The 14,277-nt window shown below is 57.4% G+C and overlaps 1 protein-coding gene across 8 annotated transcripts in view; it reads right to left on the bottom strand.

The window, feature by feature from the left end:
• FNBP1 (formin binding protein 1) overlaps window positions 1-14,277 on the bottom strand; it is a 103,621-nt gene that overhangs the window by 3,835 nt on the left and 85,509 nt on the right. For 2 of the 8 annotated variants that reach the window (XM_040963324.1, XM_040963326.1), the window contains exons 10-15: window positions 13,679-13,861; window positions 5,282-5,391; window positions 3,044-3,176; window positions 1,919-2,040; window positions 1,611-1,750; window positions 495-653 (exon numbers count right to left, since the gene is read on the bottom strand). In XM_040963324.1, coding sequence (XP_040819258.1) covers window positions 495-653; window positions 1,611-1,750; window positions 1,919-2,040; window positions 3,044-3,176; window positions 5,282-5,391; window positions 13,679-13,861 — 847 coding nt within the window. Of the gene's footprint in view, window positions 1-107; window positions 654-1,610; window positions 1,751-1,918; window positions 2,041-3,043; window positions 3,177-5,281; window positions 5,392-8,258; window positions 8,274-13,678; window positions 13,862-14,277 lie in introns of those variants that run through there. The other 6 variants (XM_040963322.1, XM_040963323.1, XM_040963327.1 and 3 more) reach the window with 6 other exon arrangements.

Genomic DNA, 14,277 nt, shown 5'->3' with positions numbered 1-14,277 from the left:
GACGGGAACCCGAAGGGGAGCCGAGAGCACCGCACGGGGTTGGGATGGGGGGAGTGGAGGGCACGATTTTGTCTTCCCCACAAGTGAACAACCGTGTAAATTTAACAAACCAGCGCGGTCCGAAATTTATTAAGTCACAAAATGTAACACCCTGGAGTCCCAGACCGGAGGGACATGAGCTGCGGCTGCAGCCCCGGAGTCTTCCGCCCAGGCGCCTCCCCCGTGCCGTGCGTGCTGCGTGCGGGCCTGTGTGGACCTGAACTACTGATGCGCGGCCTGCAGGAGCCACCGCAAATAAAGAGGTGCGGATCGGACCGAGATCTCACCAGCAAACGAGAGGCGCTTAGAGCAGAACCAGACGCAAAAGGTTGGGTGACACCTTCAGTCCACTGGCGGTGCCCTCCTGCTCCCGGCAGCCAGCAGCGGGAGACACACCAACAACTGCTTTTGAAGTCGTGAGTGTGAGAAGTGGTATTAAATATAAGTCTTAGCACCTTTGGCATTTTTGTCCAAATAGACCTCGACGTACGACGTGGGGACGTAGCCCTCCTCTTCCTCGCTCCTGCGGATGCGGGTCCAGCCGTCGCCCTTGTCCTCCTCAATCACGTACAGGGTCTCCCCCTCGGCCACGGAGATGGTGCCTTCGTTCTGACCTGGGGAGGGGGGGCGGGGCTGAGCACTGGCGCCCACTGCTCAGGAGGATGGGGCACGGCAGGGAGCAAGGGGCACGGAGGCAGCCCCTGGCCCACAACCTCCTGCCTCCCACAGGGATGTTCCTAGGGAATCCCATTTACTCAGCCCCTGCTGCCTCCCAGAGCACCAGCAGACAGGAGATCTGCTCTCTCCCCGTCTGACGCCTACTGCCTTTCAAATGAACCAATCCGGAACAAGACAAACAACTCAAAGCCTGCCACCTCTCCCTCACCAGTTTTCTGAAAGGCAAACTCTTTAGCAAACTTCTTCCAGAGTCAGCCACGTGGGCACCAAAGCACCTAGGCCGTCCTCCGGGGGCTTACCCAGGTCCTAAGCAGGCAGCTGGATGGGAAGCGGAGCAGCCAGGACAAAACCTGTGTCCAACAGGGCACAGAGCACCACAGGTGGCAACTTCATCTGCTATCCCAACATGCCAGCCCCCAGGATAGCATACTCAGCCATGGCCTCACTCGGCTCTCTGCCCAGCACCTTGGGAGTCCATCAGCTGATTCTGAAATCTATGGCTGCTGCCTCCAACTGCACAGCTCCAGCTCCAGACCCCTGGGGCAGCCCTGACCTTGTGCAGTCCAGCTAGGACCTCCTCAACGCATCCTCCTCCCCTGCTTCCTGGAGCCAAGTCCACTGCTACTCCCAGAAGCCCTTGCTGCATGTACTGACGGTTGTCAGAACTCCTGGGATGCGAGCCCGCCCATCCCTCAGGGTCACCCCCACTCAATGGAGACCCTGCCAGCTGCCCTCCTCCACCACGTGTATGTCTACTTGGGGCCGCTCCAGGTGTGGTCAGTGAGTGAATGTCGCAGTCAGCACCACACGCTGGCCACTGCAGCTACCCTCTGGACACGCCGCTCCACGCAGCCGGAAGGCCGTGCGACGTGGGCGGGCAGGCAGAGGCGCACCTTCAAAGGTGTAGAGCGCCTTGCAGGTGCCAATGGCAGGCAGCGGCTCCTCATCATCGAACTCGTCGTCAAAGTCCGGGGCCAGCACCTTCACCTCGCTCTCCTGGCTCTGCTCCTCCGTGTAGCTGCCATCCGGGCTGCTCAAGACAGAGAAACGCACGGCCACTATAGCGCCCACGGGGTCGGGCAGAGGGACGTCCCGCAGCGCCCACAGGGTCGGGGTCCAGGGACGTCCCACAGCGCCCACGGGGTCGGGGTCCAGGGACGTCCCGCCGTGGTCTGCCAGGGGCGGCACACACATACTGTACCTCTCACGGTCCTGCGCGCAGTTGTTGACGGCCGGGGCTGACTGGCCATCATACAGCCCGCTCTGCCTTCGGGCCTGGTCGCCGCGGGCTGGGAGCCGGCCCTCCACCTCCGCCAGCCAGGCCTGCAAACAGAAGCCGCTGGAGACTTGGGCCCATGCTGCTCTGCTCAAGGGGCCCACAGGGAGGTAGAGATGGGTCCCGGGTGGCTGCGTCCATCTCATCCATGGTGGGCAGGGGGCGCGGAGCTGGCCTGTGGGCCTGCCCTGGGGCAGGGGGATGGCGGGCAGGCCACCTTCCTGGATGTGCGGCAGCGGGTGACCCTGGGTGAGTCACCTACTGAGTTCCTTTTGGTTCGCTTCAAGTTCTGTGCCACCCCACCACCCTGTAACAGTTTCTGTTTCAATGAGAGGTAGAGTTAGAGAGAAGGAGATCTTTTCTATCTGCCAGCTCCTTCTCCAAATGGCCACAATGGCCAGGGCTGAGCCAAGCCGGAGCCAGGAGCTTCATCTGAGTCTCCCGGGTGGGCTCAGAGGCCTCAAACACTTGGGCCTTCTGCTGTTGCTTTTCCCGCACCACATTAGCAGAGAGGTGGGTTACAAGTGGAGTGGCTGGGACTTGAACTGGTGGTATCCATGTGGGATGTGGGAGCCATAGGTCGCTATGCCAAGACGTGAAACAGCTCCAACACGAGATGAAGCAGGATTCTGCAGGAGGGCCTGGTCACGGCTCCGGCTGTGCTCCCAAGTCCTGCTAATATTCCCCTGGGGCCAGAGAGCCAGCAGGTGCCAGCGAGTCCTCCCACAAGGCTGCTCCCTGCTCCTGGCTTCAGCACGGCTCAGTCCTGGCTCCCTGCTCCTGGCTTCAGCACGGCTCAGTCCTGGCTGCTGCAGACCTGTGGGGAGTGAGCAGGTGGGGGACCTCTCTGTCTCTCACTCACACACTATCAACATGACAGCACTGTCGCTTTGACAGCTAAGCTGGGCAGGCAGGAGGGCAGAGCTCAGCTAGGATGAGTGCAGAGGTACCGCTGAGCATCCCTCCCTGCAGGGTGGGGGGCAGCCCTGCTAGTGACTGGCATTCATGCCCCTTTCAGCTCCTCTGTCTCCAGTGCCTGCCTTTCCCCACCTCGAATTTCTGGGTCTCCAGCCGCAATTTCTCAATGTTATGGCTGACTTCTGCCAGTTTGTGGTCCAGGCTGGCTGGGTCTCCCATCTGCGGGTTCCTTAGGTAGACGTCTTTCATCTTCGTGATGGCGTCCCTGGAGAAACAGCGAGTGGAAGTGGCCATGGCCGCTGCACTGCCCAAGGAGGCGGGAATGGCAGGGCTGGTGGGCCCAGCCTCCACCCCAGTAATATCGCGGGAGAATTCAGCCACCGAGGTACCCACAACCCAGGTTCCCTTGTCACTGAGCTCAGCACACAACACACAGCAAGGAACCGTGTGCCCCACTCTGTCCCCAGTGACAGGAGCCACAAAGCCAAGAGCTGGGGCCTCACCTGGGGCTCCAAGAGGAAAGGTGACTCATTAGCACCCCACCATGCCGCCTTAGCTGGCAGCAAACAGTGGCACAGCAAGCAGAGCCACCACCTGCAGCACCCAGTCCTGTCCTTGCTTGCCCAGCTTCTTTCCCTTTTTAAAAAAGAATTATTTATTTGAAAGAGAAAATTACAGAAAAACAGAGATCTATTTACTGGCTTACTCCCCAGGTGGTGGCAATGGTCAGAGCTGGAGTGATCTGGAGCCAGGAGCTTCTTTAGGGTCTCCCAAGTGGGTGCAGAACCCAAGCCCTTGGGCGATCCTTCCCTGCCTTCCCAGGCACACTTGCAGGGAGCTGCAGTGGAAGTGGAGCAGCTGGGATTTGAACCAGTGTTCATATGGGATGCCAGAGTCATGGTTTACCTGCTATGCCACAGCACTGGGGACTGCTCCACTTCCAATCTAGCTCCCTATTAACAGCTTGGGAAAAGTAGCAGAAGACAGCTCAGGTCCTTGGGTCCCCACAACCATGCAGCAGATGCGGATGAGACTCCCGGCTCCGGCCTAGCCCGGTCCTGGCCATTGTGGCCATCTGGGAGGGAACTATCGGAAGATCTCTCTGTAACTATGTCAAATAAATACATAAGTCTGAAGAAAAGAAAGGAAAGAAAGAAAGGAAGAAGCCCCCACGGCGGACAGGAGCTGCTCCGTGGGGAACACCACGCCCTCCTGGGATGTTGCTGAAACCCAGTCTCCAGAGGCCAGTTGTCCTGTGGCAGGTGGCCGGAATGCAGAACTCGAAGGCAGAGGCCTGCTTCCTTGCACCCGGGCCCAAGTCTGCCCCTCCCCTGCACCCTGGGCAGCTCTGAGCCTGATGTCTACGCAGACCCAAGCCCTGTGACCACACCCAGCTGCCCTCCTCTCTGCACAGCACATGGTGCTTCCCTGCCCTGTGAGGCTCACCTGTCCTTACCCCGGTTCTCGGCTACCCACGTCCTCCCACTGGAGCAGGGAACAGAGGGTACCTTGGCAGTGGCTTGGGATGGGACCTGCCACATGGCAGGAGTGCTAAACAAGTTTGCCAACCTCTTGATTCCTCCCGAGCTGGCCCAACCAATCCCTGCAGAAGCGCACGGGGTCTGGTGTTTGCACCAAGTTGTTTTGGAGAGCCTGGGCAGGAGACCTCACTCCGCCCCTTCCTGCTAATGTGCACCTGGGAGGCAGCAGGTGGTGGCTCACGTCCCTGGGCAGGAGAGCTGGCTTCTGCTTCCTGGTCCTGGCTGGGAATAGGGAGCTAGGCAATGGTTGGCACGCTTTCCAACTTTAAGGGAAATTAGACCCTTTTTAAGCACACAGGTTCTGTCAGCTTTACTCGTCTCTGTAGGAGCCGAGCCTGGGATCTGTTAGGCTTCCCATCCCAACTGTTTATTTTAAAATTGATTCTGCCCAGTCTACCCCGTTCCGTTACCAACCCACACATTAGCCAACCATTGGAGCTACTTTGCCCAGCTTGTCTGACCCCAGCGGGAGCTATGACCCTCCAGGGGAGTTTCCCAAGTTCCTCTACTTGACCCACTCCCAGACCCAGTCTCATACCTGCCAGTGGGTTTTAGGCCAGTGTCAAGCATAGTCCGGCCTTTTTTTTTCCACCTCCCCTCCCACACCCTGAGTAAGTGAATTCTACAGCAAACGCCCGCGACAGGCAGATCTGAGCCAGCAGCACACAGGAGCCACGGATCCACAAGGGTCTCCCACCTGCCCACTCCTGGGCACTTCAGCAAGGAGCTGGGGAGGAGCCCCTCGGGGACGTGATCCTCCCACGGGAGGCACAGCACATCTCCCCACCCCGTTCCCAGGCCCTGAACTTGGATTTTGGGTCCACTCTACCTTTGGTCCACCTCTTTCTGCATTTCCTTGTTGAGCTCGTCCACCTTCTGCTGCAGCTTCTTCCTACGCTGCTCGGGCGGCAAGTTGCTGAAGTCCTCAGGTGTGGCACCCTGTAGATGCAGACCAAGTGAGGGGCCAGGGAGATGTCGGCATGCCCCCCACCCCAAGGGCCCACAGGGGTCGCGGGAGGGGCTCAGGGAACCCAATCAATCAAGCTCCTTCCTGCCACACCCAGAGGAGAAAATGAAATAAAAATCAGGGCATGCAACCTGGCCAGTCCCACACACCCGTCCACTCCCTGCCGTCATCCCCAGTCCCGCACACCCGTCCACTCCCTGCGTCTGCCGTCACCCCCAGTCCCACACACCCGTCCACTCCCTGCTGTCACCCCCAGTCCCGCACACCCGTCCACTCCCTGCCGTCACCCCCAGCCCCGCACGCCCGTCCACTCCCTGAGCCTGCTGTCACCCCCAGTCCCGCACAGCCGTCCACTCCCTGAGCCTGCTGTCACCCCCAGTCCCGCACACCCATCCACTCCCTGCACCTGCCATCACCCCTGACAATGCGAGGGACCCACTTGGAGCAGGGATAGATCCACACCGGGAGGGCCAGCAGGTGCAGGGTCCCAGGATGAGTGTGTCATCTTTCTCTACATCAGAGACGAGACCCCGCGGCTGCTGAAGACCGACCTGCCCTTCTTTCCCCTCCCCAGGACCCCTCCTTGTGTTGGCACGCTGGCCATCTCCTTGTGGGTGTGTGTGAGTGGTGGGGAAGGGAGGGGGCATCTGGCTGGTGCTCCTCGACGGGAGAGGATGTGCCAGGCTCAGCTCACCCCAGAGGTCTGGCTCTCTGGGCTCCTAAGACTCCCTCCCTGGGCAGGGCAGGGGGAGTTCAGGCAGGACCAGATGGCTCCTCACACCAAGCCCAGGGTGCTGTATTTGATCCTAAAACCAGAGGATGCAAAACTAACACTCAGGACAAAGATAAGCAAGTTTCCTGTCCCAGGGACCTTGGGGTTACAGGGGCCTGGAAAGTTCATTGTCACTTGTTGGTCAACTTGCTTTGCTGCTGAATAAGTTGGGAAAAAACACCTCTGCTTTCAGCTTGAAGGTCAGCTCATTTTCTAGAGCTGGAAGATTTCCACTTTTAAAAATCATGACACGACAAAACCCAACATGAGAGTCGCTGCTCCAGGAGGCTGACAGTGGTCGGCGTTGAACCCTCGTGTGTCTGCTGGGCTTCACCATGATGCTGCAAGCCACACAGAATGTTCTAGAATGAGGGGAGGCTGCAGCCTTGACCACGTGGTGACTGCAACTGAGGGACTGAATTTGTTTAGCGTTGGTTTCATTTTTAGCTGATTAAAATGTGCACAGGCACACGTGGAAAGCGTGGAGCTGCTTCAGGGGGTAAAGCATTCCAGAAGGAGACGTGACTGCCGACATGGACAGCAACCCAGACCTTTAAACTGCAGGTGACTTCTCACTCGCCGGCCAGCGGTCAGTGTGAGTGACCACGTGAGTCCCTTAGGAAAGACATCGTCGCTTTAAGGCCGTTGCAGGAGCTGGGCCATGAGCCAACTCCAGGCCCCAGGACACTCTGAGGACTCACCCACGAAGGCCACCTGCTCCCCTTGGTCACGGGACGTCCCGTGCTGAGTCAGAGTTGGCTATGCCGGCCATGCCCTGGCCATGCCTGAAAGCAGGAGTCGGGCGCTGGCCTTGCTTCACGCAGGGGCAGGGTGCCGGGGTGCCAATGCTGGCTCAGGGTGCCTCCCCAGGAAGGTGCCAGCCCCCACCCTGACCCCGGGAAATGCCGGGGTCTGTTTCTCCCCTTTCCCTCTGCCTTGGTCATTTTGGTGTGACACCTCAAAGGTGATGGTGATAAGCGGGTTGAAAACTTTCTGCTCCCTGCCGGGTGCTGGGTGCTAACCTGGCACTCATATGTCTCCCCAGGTGTCTAGCCAGACATCACCCAGCCCTCGCCTGGACACTGTGAAGGCCCCTACAGCTGGACTGTGCCTCCCTCCCAGGAGTGCTCATTTCTCAAAGGATGTTTTTTTTCTAAGAAGTGGGTTATAGGATAAAAAACTGTATGTACACACACGCATGCACATTCATTAGAGTATTTCAAAACCTTTGTGGAAAAACAGAATTAAAGATGCATTTGCTGTAATGCAAAATCACTAAAACCTGTGCATGGAGTTTTTCATGATAGGCATTTGCCATGAATCTTCTGGAAGTTCCCTCCGCATCACTATACCAACAGTTTAAGACCCTGTCTTGGGCCACCATGCATGGCGCCCCGCAGGCCCTGGCTGGCTGGAGGGGCCCCGCCTTCGGCTCTTGCTCACAGCCCAGGGTTTTGGGCTCCGTCGGTTAAGTGGATCTTTGAACACACTTAGTTATTAGTTTGTTCACCAGGGCTACGGGTTAAGCAGGGACAGCACAGGGATTTCAGAATTCTGAAAACATTCAGGGCGGGGAGGAGGGGAAGGGATCTTCCCGCTGCCCAGCATGAGGCACAGACTGGTCCCCGTGTCACCTGTGGGTGGCCACAGGGCTTGCCTGTCCGCTGGCATGCGGCTGAAGGCCGGGACATTCCTGCCGGTCTCCAGCAGGTGCTGCCCGCCCTCTGGGAACTTCCATGCCTCCCACAAGTTTTCGTCTCTTACAGTGACTTGGGCTCATTGAGACCCGTAAACAGCTCCCCCAGCCTCTGGCATCCACTCAAGGGTCCCAAAGGATCATGAGCTAGGCGTTAAATTTTTTGAGCCACTTGAAAGATTAAGGTCCCCTCTAGAAGATTCTGATCTTTGTATCCCAGGAGGTCTCTCTTATAAAGAGAGCCCAACAAAGCACAGGCAGGGAGAAACACATGGACAGTCAATGCTCGGACCAAGGCTTAGCGTGGCAGCCACAATTATACCCCACAAACCCAGAGCGGACCCAGACATGCAGGGCATGGGCGTGCTTACCAGCTTGAGAGAGAGCTTCGTGGGGGAAATTGGAGAAGGAACAGGGAAGAGAGAGAGAGGAAGAAAAGGAGGGAGAGAGAGAGAGAAACACGTCAGAAGGAGAGGCAATTGGTTGGCTCTCCACATTACTGACCCGCATCCATCCACCTGCCGCCTGCCGGTGACGGTGCGGAGTGCACGTCAGCGCCGAAGTTCACAAGAGGGGCTGGGCCCTGATGCAGCCTTCGCAGGCGTCCACGCCCGGCCACCGGAGCAGGTGTGAGCATGGAGAGGCAGCGCTGCTGCCACAAGGCAGCCTCGGTCCCCCAGCGGCACACAGAAGCTGGTCTGCAGTCAGCCAGGCGCCACGAGGATGCGACAGGCCCAACACGCCCTGCACAGTCTTTGCTTCAGCACGTTCATCGTGGGGGCTGTTACACAGGACACACCTGAACTGCCCACTCACCGGCTGCCTCAGGTGACACCTGAGAACTGCTCATGCCATCCTGCCGGGCCCCAAACTGGCGAAAATAAGCCAGAAGGGACCGAGGGGGAGTGCGAGGGGAAGGGATGAGGGCTGCACCCTGTGGGTTTCAATTCTAGTGTTTGGCACTTAGCCTTCTATCTTAAGGCACTCGAAGGTATGGTCCAAGAATACTTGAGACAGCACTCTGGGTGGAGGGACCGGTGCTGTGGTGCCACAGGGTAAGCCACCATCTGCTGCATCTGCATCCCATAAGAGTGCTTATTTGGGTCCGAGCTGCTCCACTTCCCATCCAGCTCTTTGCTACTGCACCTGGGAAAGCAGTGGAAGATGGCCCAAGTGCTTGGGCCCCTGAACCCATGTGGGGGACCCTGATGGAGTTCCTGGCTCCTGGCTTTGGTCTGACATAGCCCTGGCCATTGTGGCCTTTTGGAGAGGAACCCAGGGGATAAAAGATCTCTCTTTCTCTACTTCTCCCTGTCTCTCTCTGAATTTCAAATAAATAAATGTTTCTTTAAAAATCCCTTTGCCAGAATAAAAAATTTGAATTCTTACAACTGACTCAGTAAACACTTTTGGTGGTAGGGGGAGCAAAGTCTGTGCCGCCGTGTTCTGGACATTTCTGTTGCGGGCACCGCAGACGCGAGCCCTCCTGTGAACTTCTGCATAGACCCACATGTCTCGATGTGAGCTTATCACGCACACAGACACCACCACTGCCCCTACAAAGCACACTGCCACCCACGGCGCTCTCATGCCTGTTGCCCGCACTGGGCTAGCTCACAGAGCCAATCCCAGGACTGCCTCTCTGCTCAGTGCGTCCTGAAGCTCTGTGTCATGGCGTCACGGCAGGATGTGGCCCAGGAAGTGGGGACGCCTGAACCTGCAACAAGTCAGCTTTGTGGGGCTGATGGGGACAGCCAGCTTAGATAGCGAGCGGTGGCAGCTTGAGGAACTCTCAATGATTAGATACTGGTTTCCAGGCTGAAGTCGGCCAGTCGGATCTTGGAAAACCAGGAAGCTAATCATGGGGTGGACGCAAGACACTGCTAGCCACATGGAAGACTCTTAAAGCAGCCAACGTGGGTCGGGGGAGGAGAGCTGTGAAAGCCACGGGCACTGGAAATGCATGCAGGAGCCCAGAGCCAGTATGGCCACGGGGTGTCAGCCGATCACAGGTGCTAACCTCAACTACAGAGAGAGGGGACAGGGAGGGGCGCGGGCACCCACGCACTGCTCAGCTGCCAGCTGCGTTTTCAGGTGAAATTTGGCCATGAGGTGACACAGAGCATCATCGTGGACAGAAGCCACATCCCTTCCACCTCCAGCAGTGCTCAGCTCCCTGCTGAGATGGGGGGGCTCAGCCCAGAGCCTGGCTGCTTTGCCCACACATGGCTTTCAGAAGCAGCACCCTACGGCTGGCATGGGCTCCACATGACGCTTCCCCGGCAGCCAGCGCTCCCTGGGGTTCAAGGAGGAATGGCCAGAGTGCACCTGTGTCCACTGGCGTGGTGCCTTCGGTGGGCTCAGCGGCTGTGCCACGAGGGCAGGACCTGCCTGTCACAGGTGGGCAGACTTACAACGTAGTCCCTGGCCTCAAAGGCGTAGGTGGGCTGCCCCAGAGGCCTCTTCACAAGCTCTCTGTGGAAACACCGAGACCGTGTCTGCCCAGAAAGCAGCAGGGGAACGAGACAGAAGAGATAGGATGTTAAGGCTGCCTGGCAGCTGCCAAGCACTCCCTGGATATTTTCTTTTCTTTAAAGATTTACTTTATGGGATAGGCAGATTTACAGAGAGGAGAGACAGAAAGATCTTCCATCTGTGGGTTTACTTCCCAATGGTAGGAGCCAAGCTAAGCTGAAGCCAGGAGCCAGGAGCTTCCTCCAGGGTGCAGGGTCCCAAGGCTTTGGGCCATCCTTGATTGCTTTCCCAGGCCACAAGTAGGGAGCTGGAAGGGAAGTGGAGCAGCCGGGACACAAACCAGCACACATACGGGGTCCTGGCACATGCAAGGCAAGGATTTAGACACGGCCATGACCCTGGCCCTCGGTGGGTATACTCAATCTCTTGGGCTGATTTGTTACAGATGCTTGGGAGCACACAATTTTCTTACATATGTTAAACAGCTCATAACAAGAAACAGCTCACCCTGCTGCAGTCCTTAGAAACAAAATACATTATGGGAGCCGGGGCTTGATCAGGATGTCTGCACTCGGAGAAGTGGGAACAAATTACTGAAACCTGAATCGGGGGGCCGGCATTCTGGCACAGTGGAGAGAGCTTCTGCCAGCACACCAGCATCCCATATGGGCACAGGTTCGAGCCCCCACTGTTTTGCTTCTGATCTGGCTCCCTGCTGATGTGCCTGGGAAAGCAGTGAAGGATGGCCCTAACGTTTGAGGGATCTGGATGAAGCCCCAGCTTGGCGTAGTGCTGGCCAGTATAGCCATCTGGAGAGTGAAGCAGCAGATGGAGGACCTGTCCCTGGGTCGAGGGGCCTGCAGCAGGGTGGGACTGGTAGTTCAACAAGTCTAGAGCAGGCTCATTTTTAAGCTGACAGCTTTGCATGGCCTATGAGAGACCTAACAAGCCCCGAAGGAGCCCTTGGGTGCCCCAGCCCCCCCAAGCCTATACTGTGTGGTGGCTTGGAAGTCAGGCCAATCTCGGGCTGGCTCTCAGGCCGGCTAACCCCATGCCATGATGCTCTTATGATTTCTTCATCCAATCTGACCCTAACAAAAAACAGCCTGTCCCCCACCCCCAATGCAGGCCGCCACACACCTGTTTCTTCACAAATGCAGGCAGTGGGGGCTCGGTGAGTTAGCGCAGGTGTTGCTGAGCCCAGAGCAGAGGTATAAAATCAAAATGGCTCTGCTGATTAGGGTTTTCATTTTCCTTTAATTCTTCAGAATACCCAGTTTCTCATTTCCTTTTTCTTCCCCCAGCCACCTTCTTCTTACACTTACTGAGTGGTGACCTTTCCGGTCTTACTCTCAACATCGAAGGGATTAACACGAGACAGAGACTGAGAAATCACTTGCCACCGGCAAGCGGTGTGTGACGGCGACAGAACGGAGGAGATGCACCGAAAGGCAGGGAGACAGTCACAAGTATGCGACAGACTGACCGTGAAAATCCAGAAGACAAATGCACAGACCTTCCCTGTGGACACAGTGACCGACTGAGGACTGGGCAGGGCCCCGGGGCACAGACATGTGGCTTAGATGCTCCTGGAGGGGCAAGGAACAGAGGCCAAAAACGCAAGCCCTGCTGCGCCAGCAAGTCCCAGGTCCCTCAGCAAGCCTGGCACAAGCTACCACCCGCTTCTGTAGCAACTGTACACTGGAGGGAGAGCCAGCCCTGACCCCGAGGCAGGCAGGGGGCCGGAGAGGGGCCAGCATGCCGGGGCAGGGCCCAGGCTGCTCATCACCCTGACACCTCCAGCCTTTTTGCCACAGCCAAGTGGCTGCCATCCTGTTGAGGCAGAGGGTCCGGCTAGCAGTGCCAGCTGCCTGGCTCTCAGCAGGAACTAGCTCCAGGAAGGACATCTCTCATCAGGTTTGTGACTTAGGGTCACACATTCTTCCCAGGCCCATGATGTCAGCTGACACTCAACTGGCAACTATCAGGCACTGTACCCAACGCTCAGGCTGGGCGACCCCAGGGGAAGAAAAAAACATAAGCGTTTCTCCACAACCATTACAACTCCCACGGGGAAATGTTTATAAACCCTGCTGGTTCTGCTAAGGTGCCAGGGGTCAGAAGTCAGTGTTCACAGCCACAGGTGCCGGGTGAGATTGACCGTGCAGAACAACTCAGGAGGCTGCTACCTATGCCAGTCCCTCCCTTTCCTGCAGAACAAACTGGCATCTGCAGGGAACGGATGCCATGACTGCCAACCCCTGCGGCCAGCACAGGCGGCACCTGACCGGATGGCCCACGAGGGCCTGGCTTACAGCCACTGAGAGCCCAGGCCCCCGGCACTGCCTGCACTCTGAATATGGAGGACACAGTCTCAGCTTTAGACCCTGTGTGGTCACGCTTTGGAGGTAAAATGGGGAGAGATCAGCTCCTGGCTTTCACAGGATGGCTGAAAAATTAAGGGCAAGCATGGGACAGAGCCCCTGTGACTTCTTTTACCCTTTCAAAGACAAGCACGTTCATAGGTGGGTGCTGTCCGAGTCCCCAGCTGCTCTACTTCCCATCCACTTCTCTGCCACTGCCAGTGGGAAAGCAGCAGGAGGGCAGCCCGAGGACTCGTGGGAGACCTGGGTGGACTTCCTGGCTCCAGGCTTTAGCTAGGCCCAGGCCTGCTTGTTGCCAGGCACTTGGGGAAGTGAAGCAATAAACCAAAGCTTGCTGATACCCTGTCATTCTACCTTTCAACAGATCAACCAATAAAACAGAAAGCATCCATCAGGCCTTCTTCAGGGAACAGGGCCTTCACCCACATGGCATCATCCTGTAAAACCGGGAGGGGAGGCAGGACGGTTCCCCTCCGCCTGGCTCAGAGTCCAGCCCTGCGCCACAGCCCCGCTCCTTCAGGCGCTCAGCAAGCACGTGTTTTCTGACTATGCAGTTGCTTCCAATTCCTCATCTCATGTTGGTTTTAGGAACAGAATCTAAGCTTCCTTTTTTGTTAAAATCAAGGTAAAAAAAAAACACAAAAACCACTTGGATGCTCGATAGGAAGTAGGGGAAAGTTAGCTCAAAACGCAGGGGGGAGGGAGAGTGGAAGGGTGGGCCTCTGGCTGTGCTTCCCTCAGCCGCCCCAGCAACGGCTGCCCCCCGTCCACTCGCTGTGTGCCTTGTGCCTCCCAGGACAATCCCAAACTCTGCTTGTCTCACGTGGATAGGAAAACACATTCACAGCACGAGACAAGTGACGCAGGACAGACCGTGCAAGGAAACAGGTGTGCGAGATGGGCTTGGGGGCCGAGCAGGGCGCAGCACTTACCCCTCGCTTTAGGCTCCGGAAGCAGTGGATTTTGGGTTTGGAGATCATGAACTCGTTGAAGCGATGGGAGAGGGGTTCCTTTGGCTGCTTGGGAGACTGGGGACCGTTGGGGAGAGCAGAGGGCGAGGCAGAGGCAGGGGGAGGAGGGGGAGGCTGATGGGGGGACGTTAAAAGGGACACAAGCTACGTGTAAGAGGCGGAGCAGTGACAGAGTCAAAACCAGAAACAAGAAGACACAAAACAAAAATAAGCATCAACTCATATTGGAAACCCAAAGCAAGTAAAACAAAACAAAACACAAGTAAATACATACAGGCCATGGTTGAAATGCAAACACGGAAGACAGGGCGAGATGCGGCGTGGGGTAGGAGGGGCGGGAAAGGGGCGAGCGCATGCAGCCGTCCGCGTGCAGCGTCACACAAGCCATGCGGTTAGACCTCACTGCACGGTCCCAACCAACAGGGGCTGGATGGGAGCAAATGGGTGACTGCAGGGAGGGAGGTTGTGATAACAGCGAAACAGCCCTGGCCAAGGAAACAGTAACTCCCGCTCCACAGTTAAAGCAGGAGCCGCCGGCATGCACCTGTGGGCCCTGTCAT

The sequence above is a fragment of the Ochotona curzoniae genome, unplaced genomic scaffold (genome assembly GCF_017591425.1).
Source record: "Ochotona curzoniae isolate NIBS_2020 unplaced genomic scaffold, NIBS_Ocur_1.0 scaffold_3208, whole genome shotgun sequence".
Taxonomy (NCBI): domain Eukaryota; kingdom Metazoa; phylum Chordata; class Mammalia; order Lagomorpha; family Ochotonidae; genus Ochotona; species Ochotona curzoniae.
Note: the sequence above shows the minus strand (reverse complement) of the source record. Positions and strands in the feature narration are given on the sequence as shown.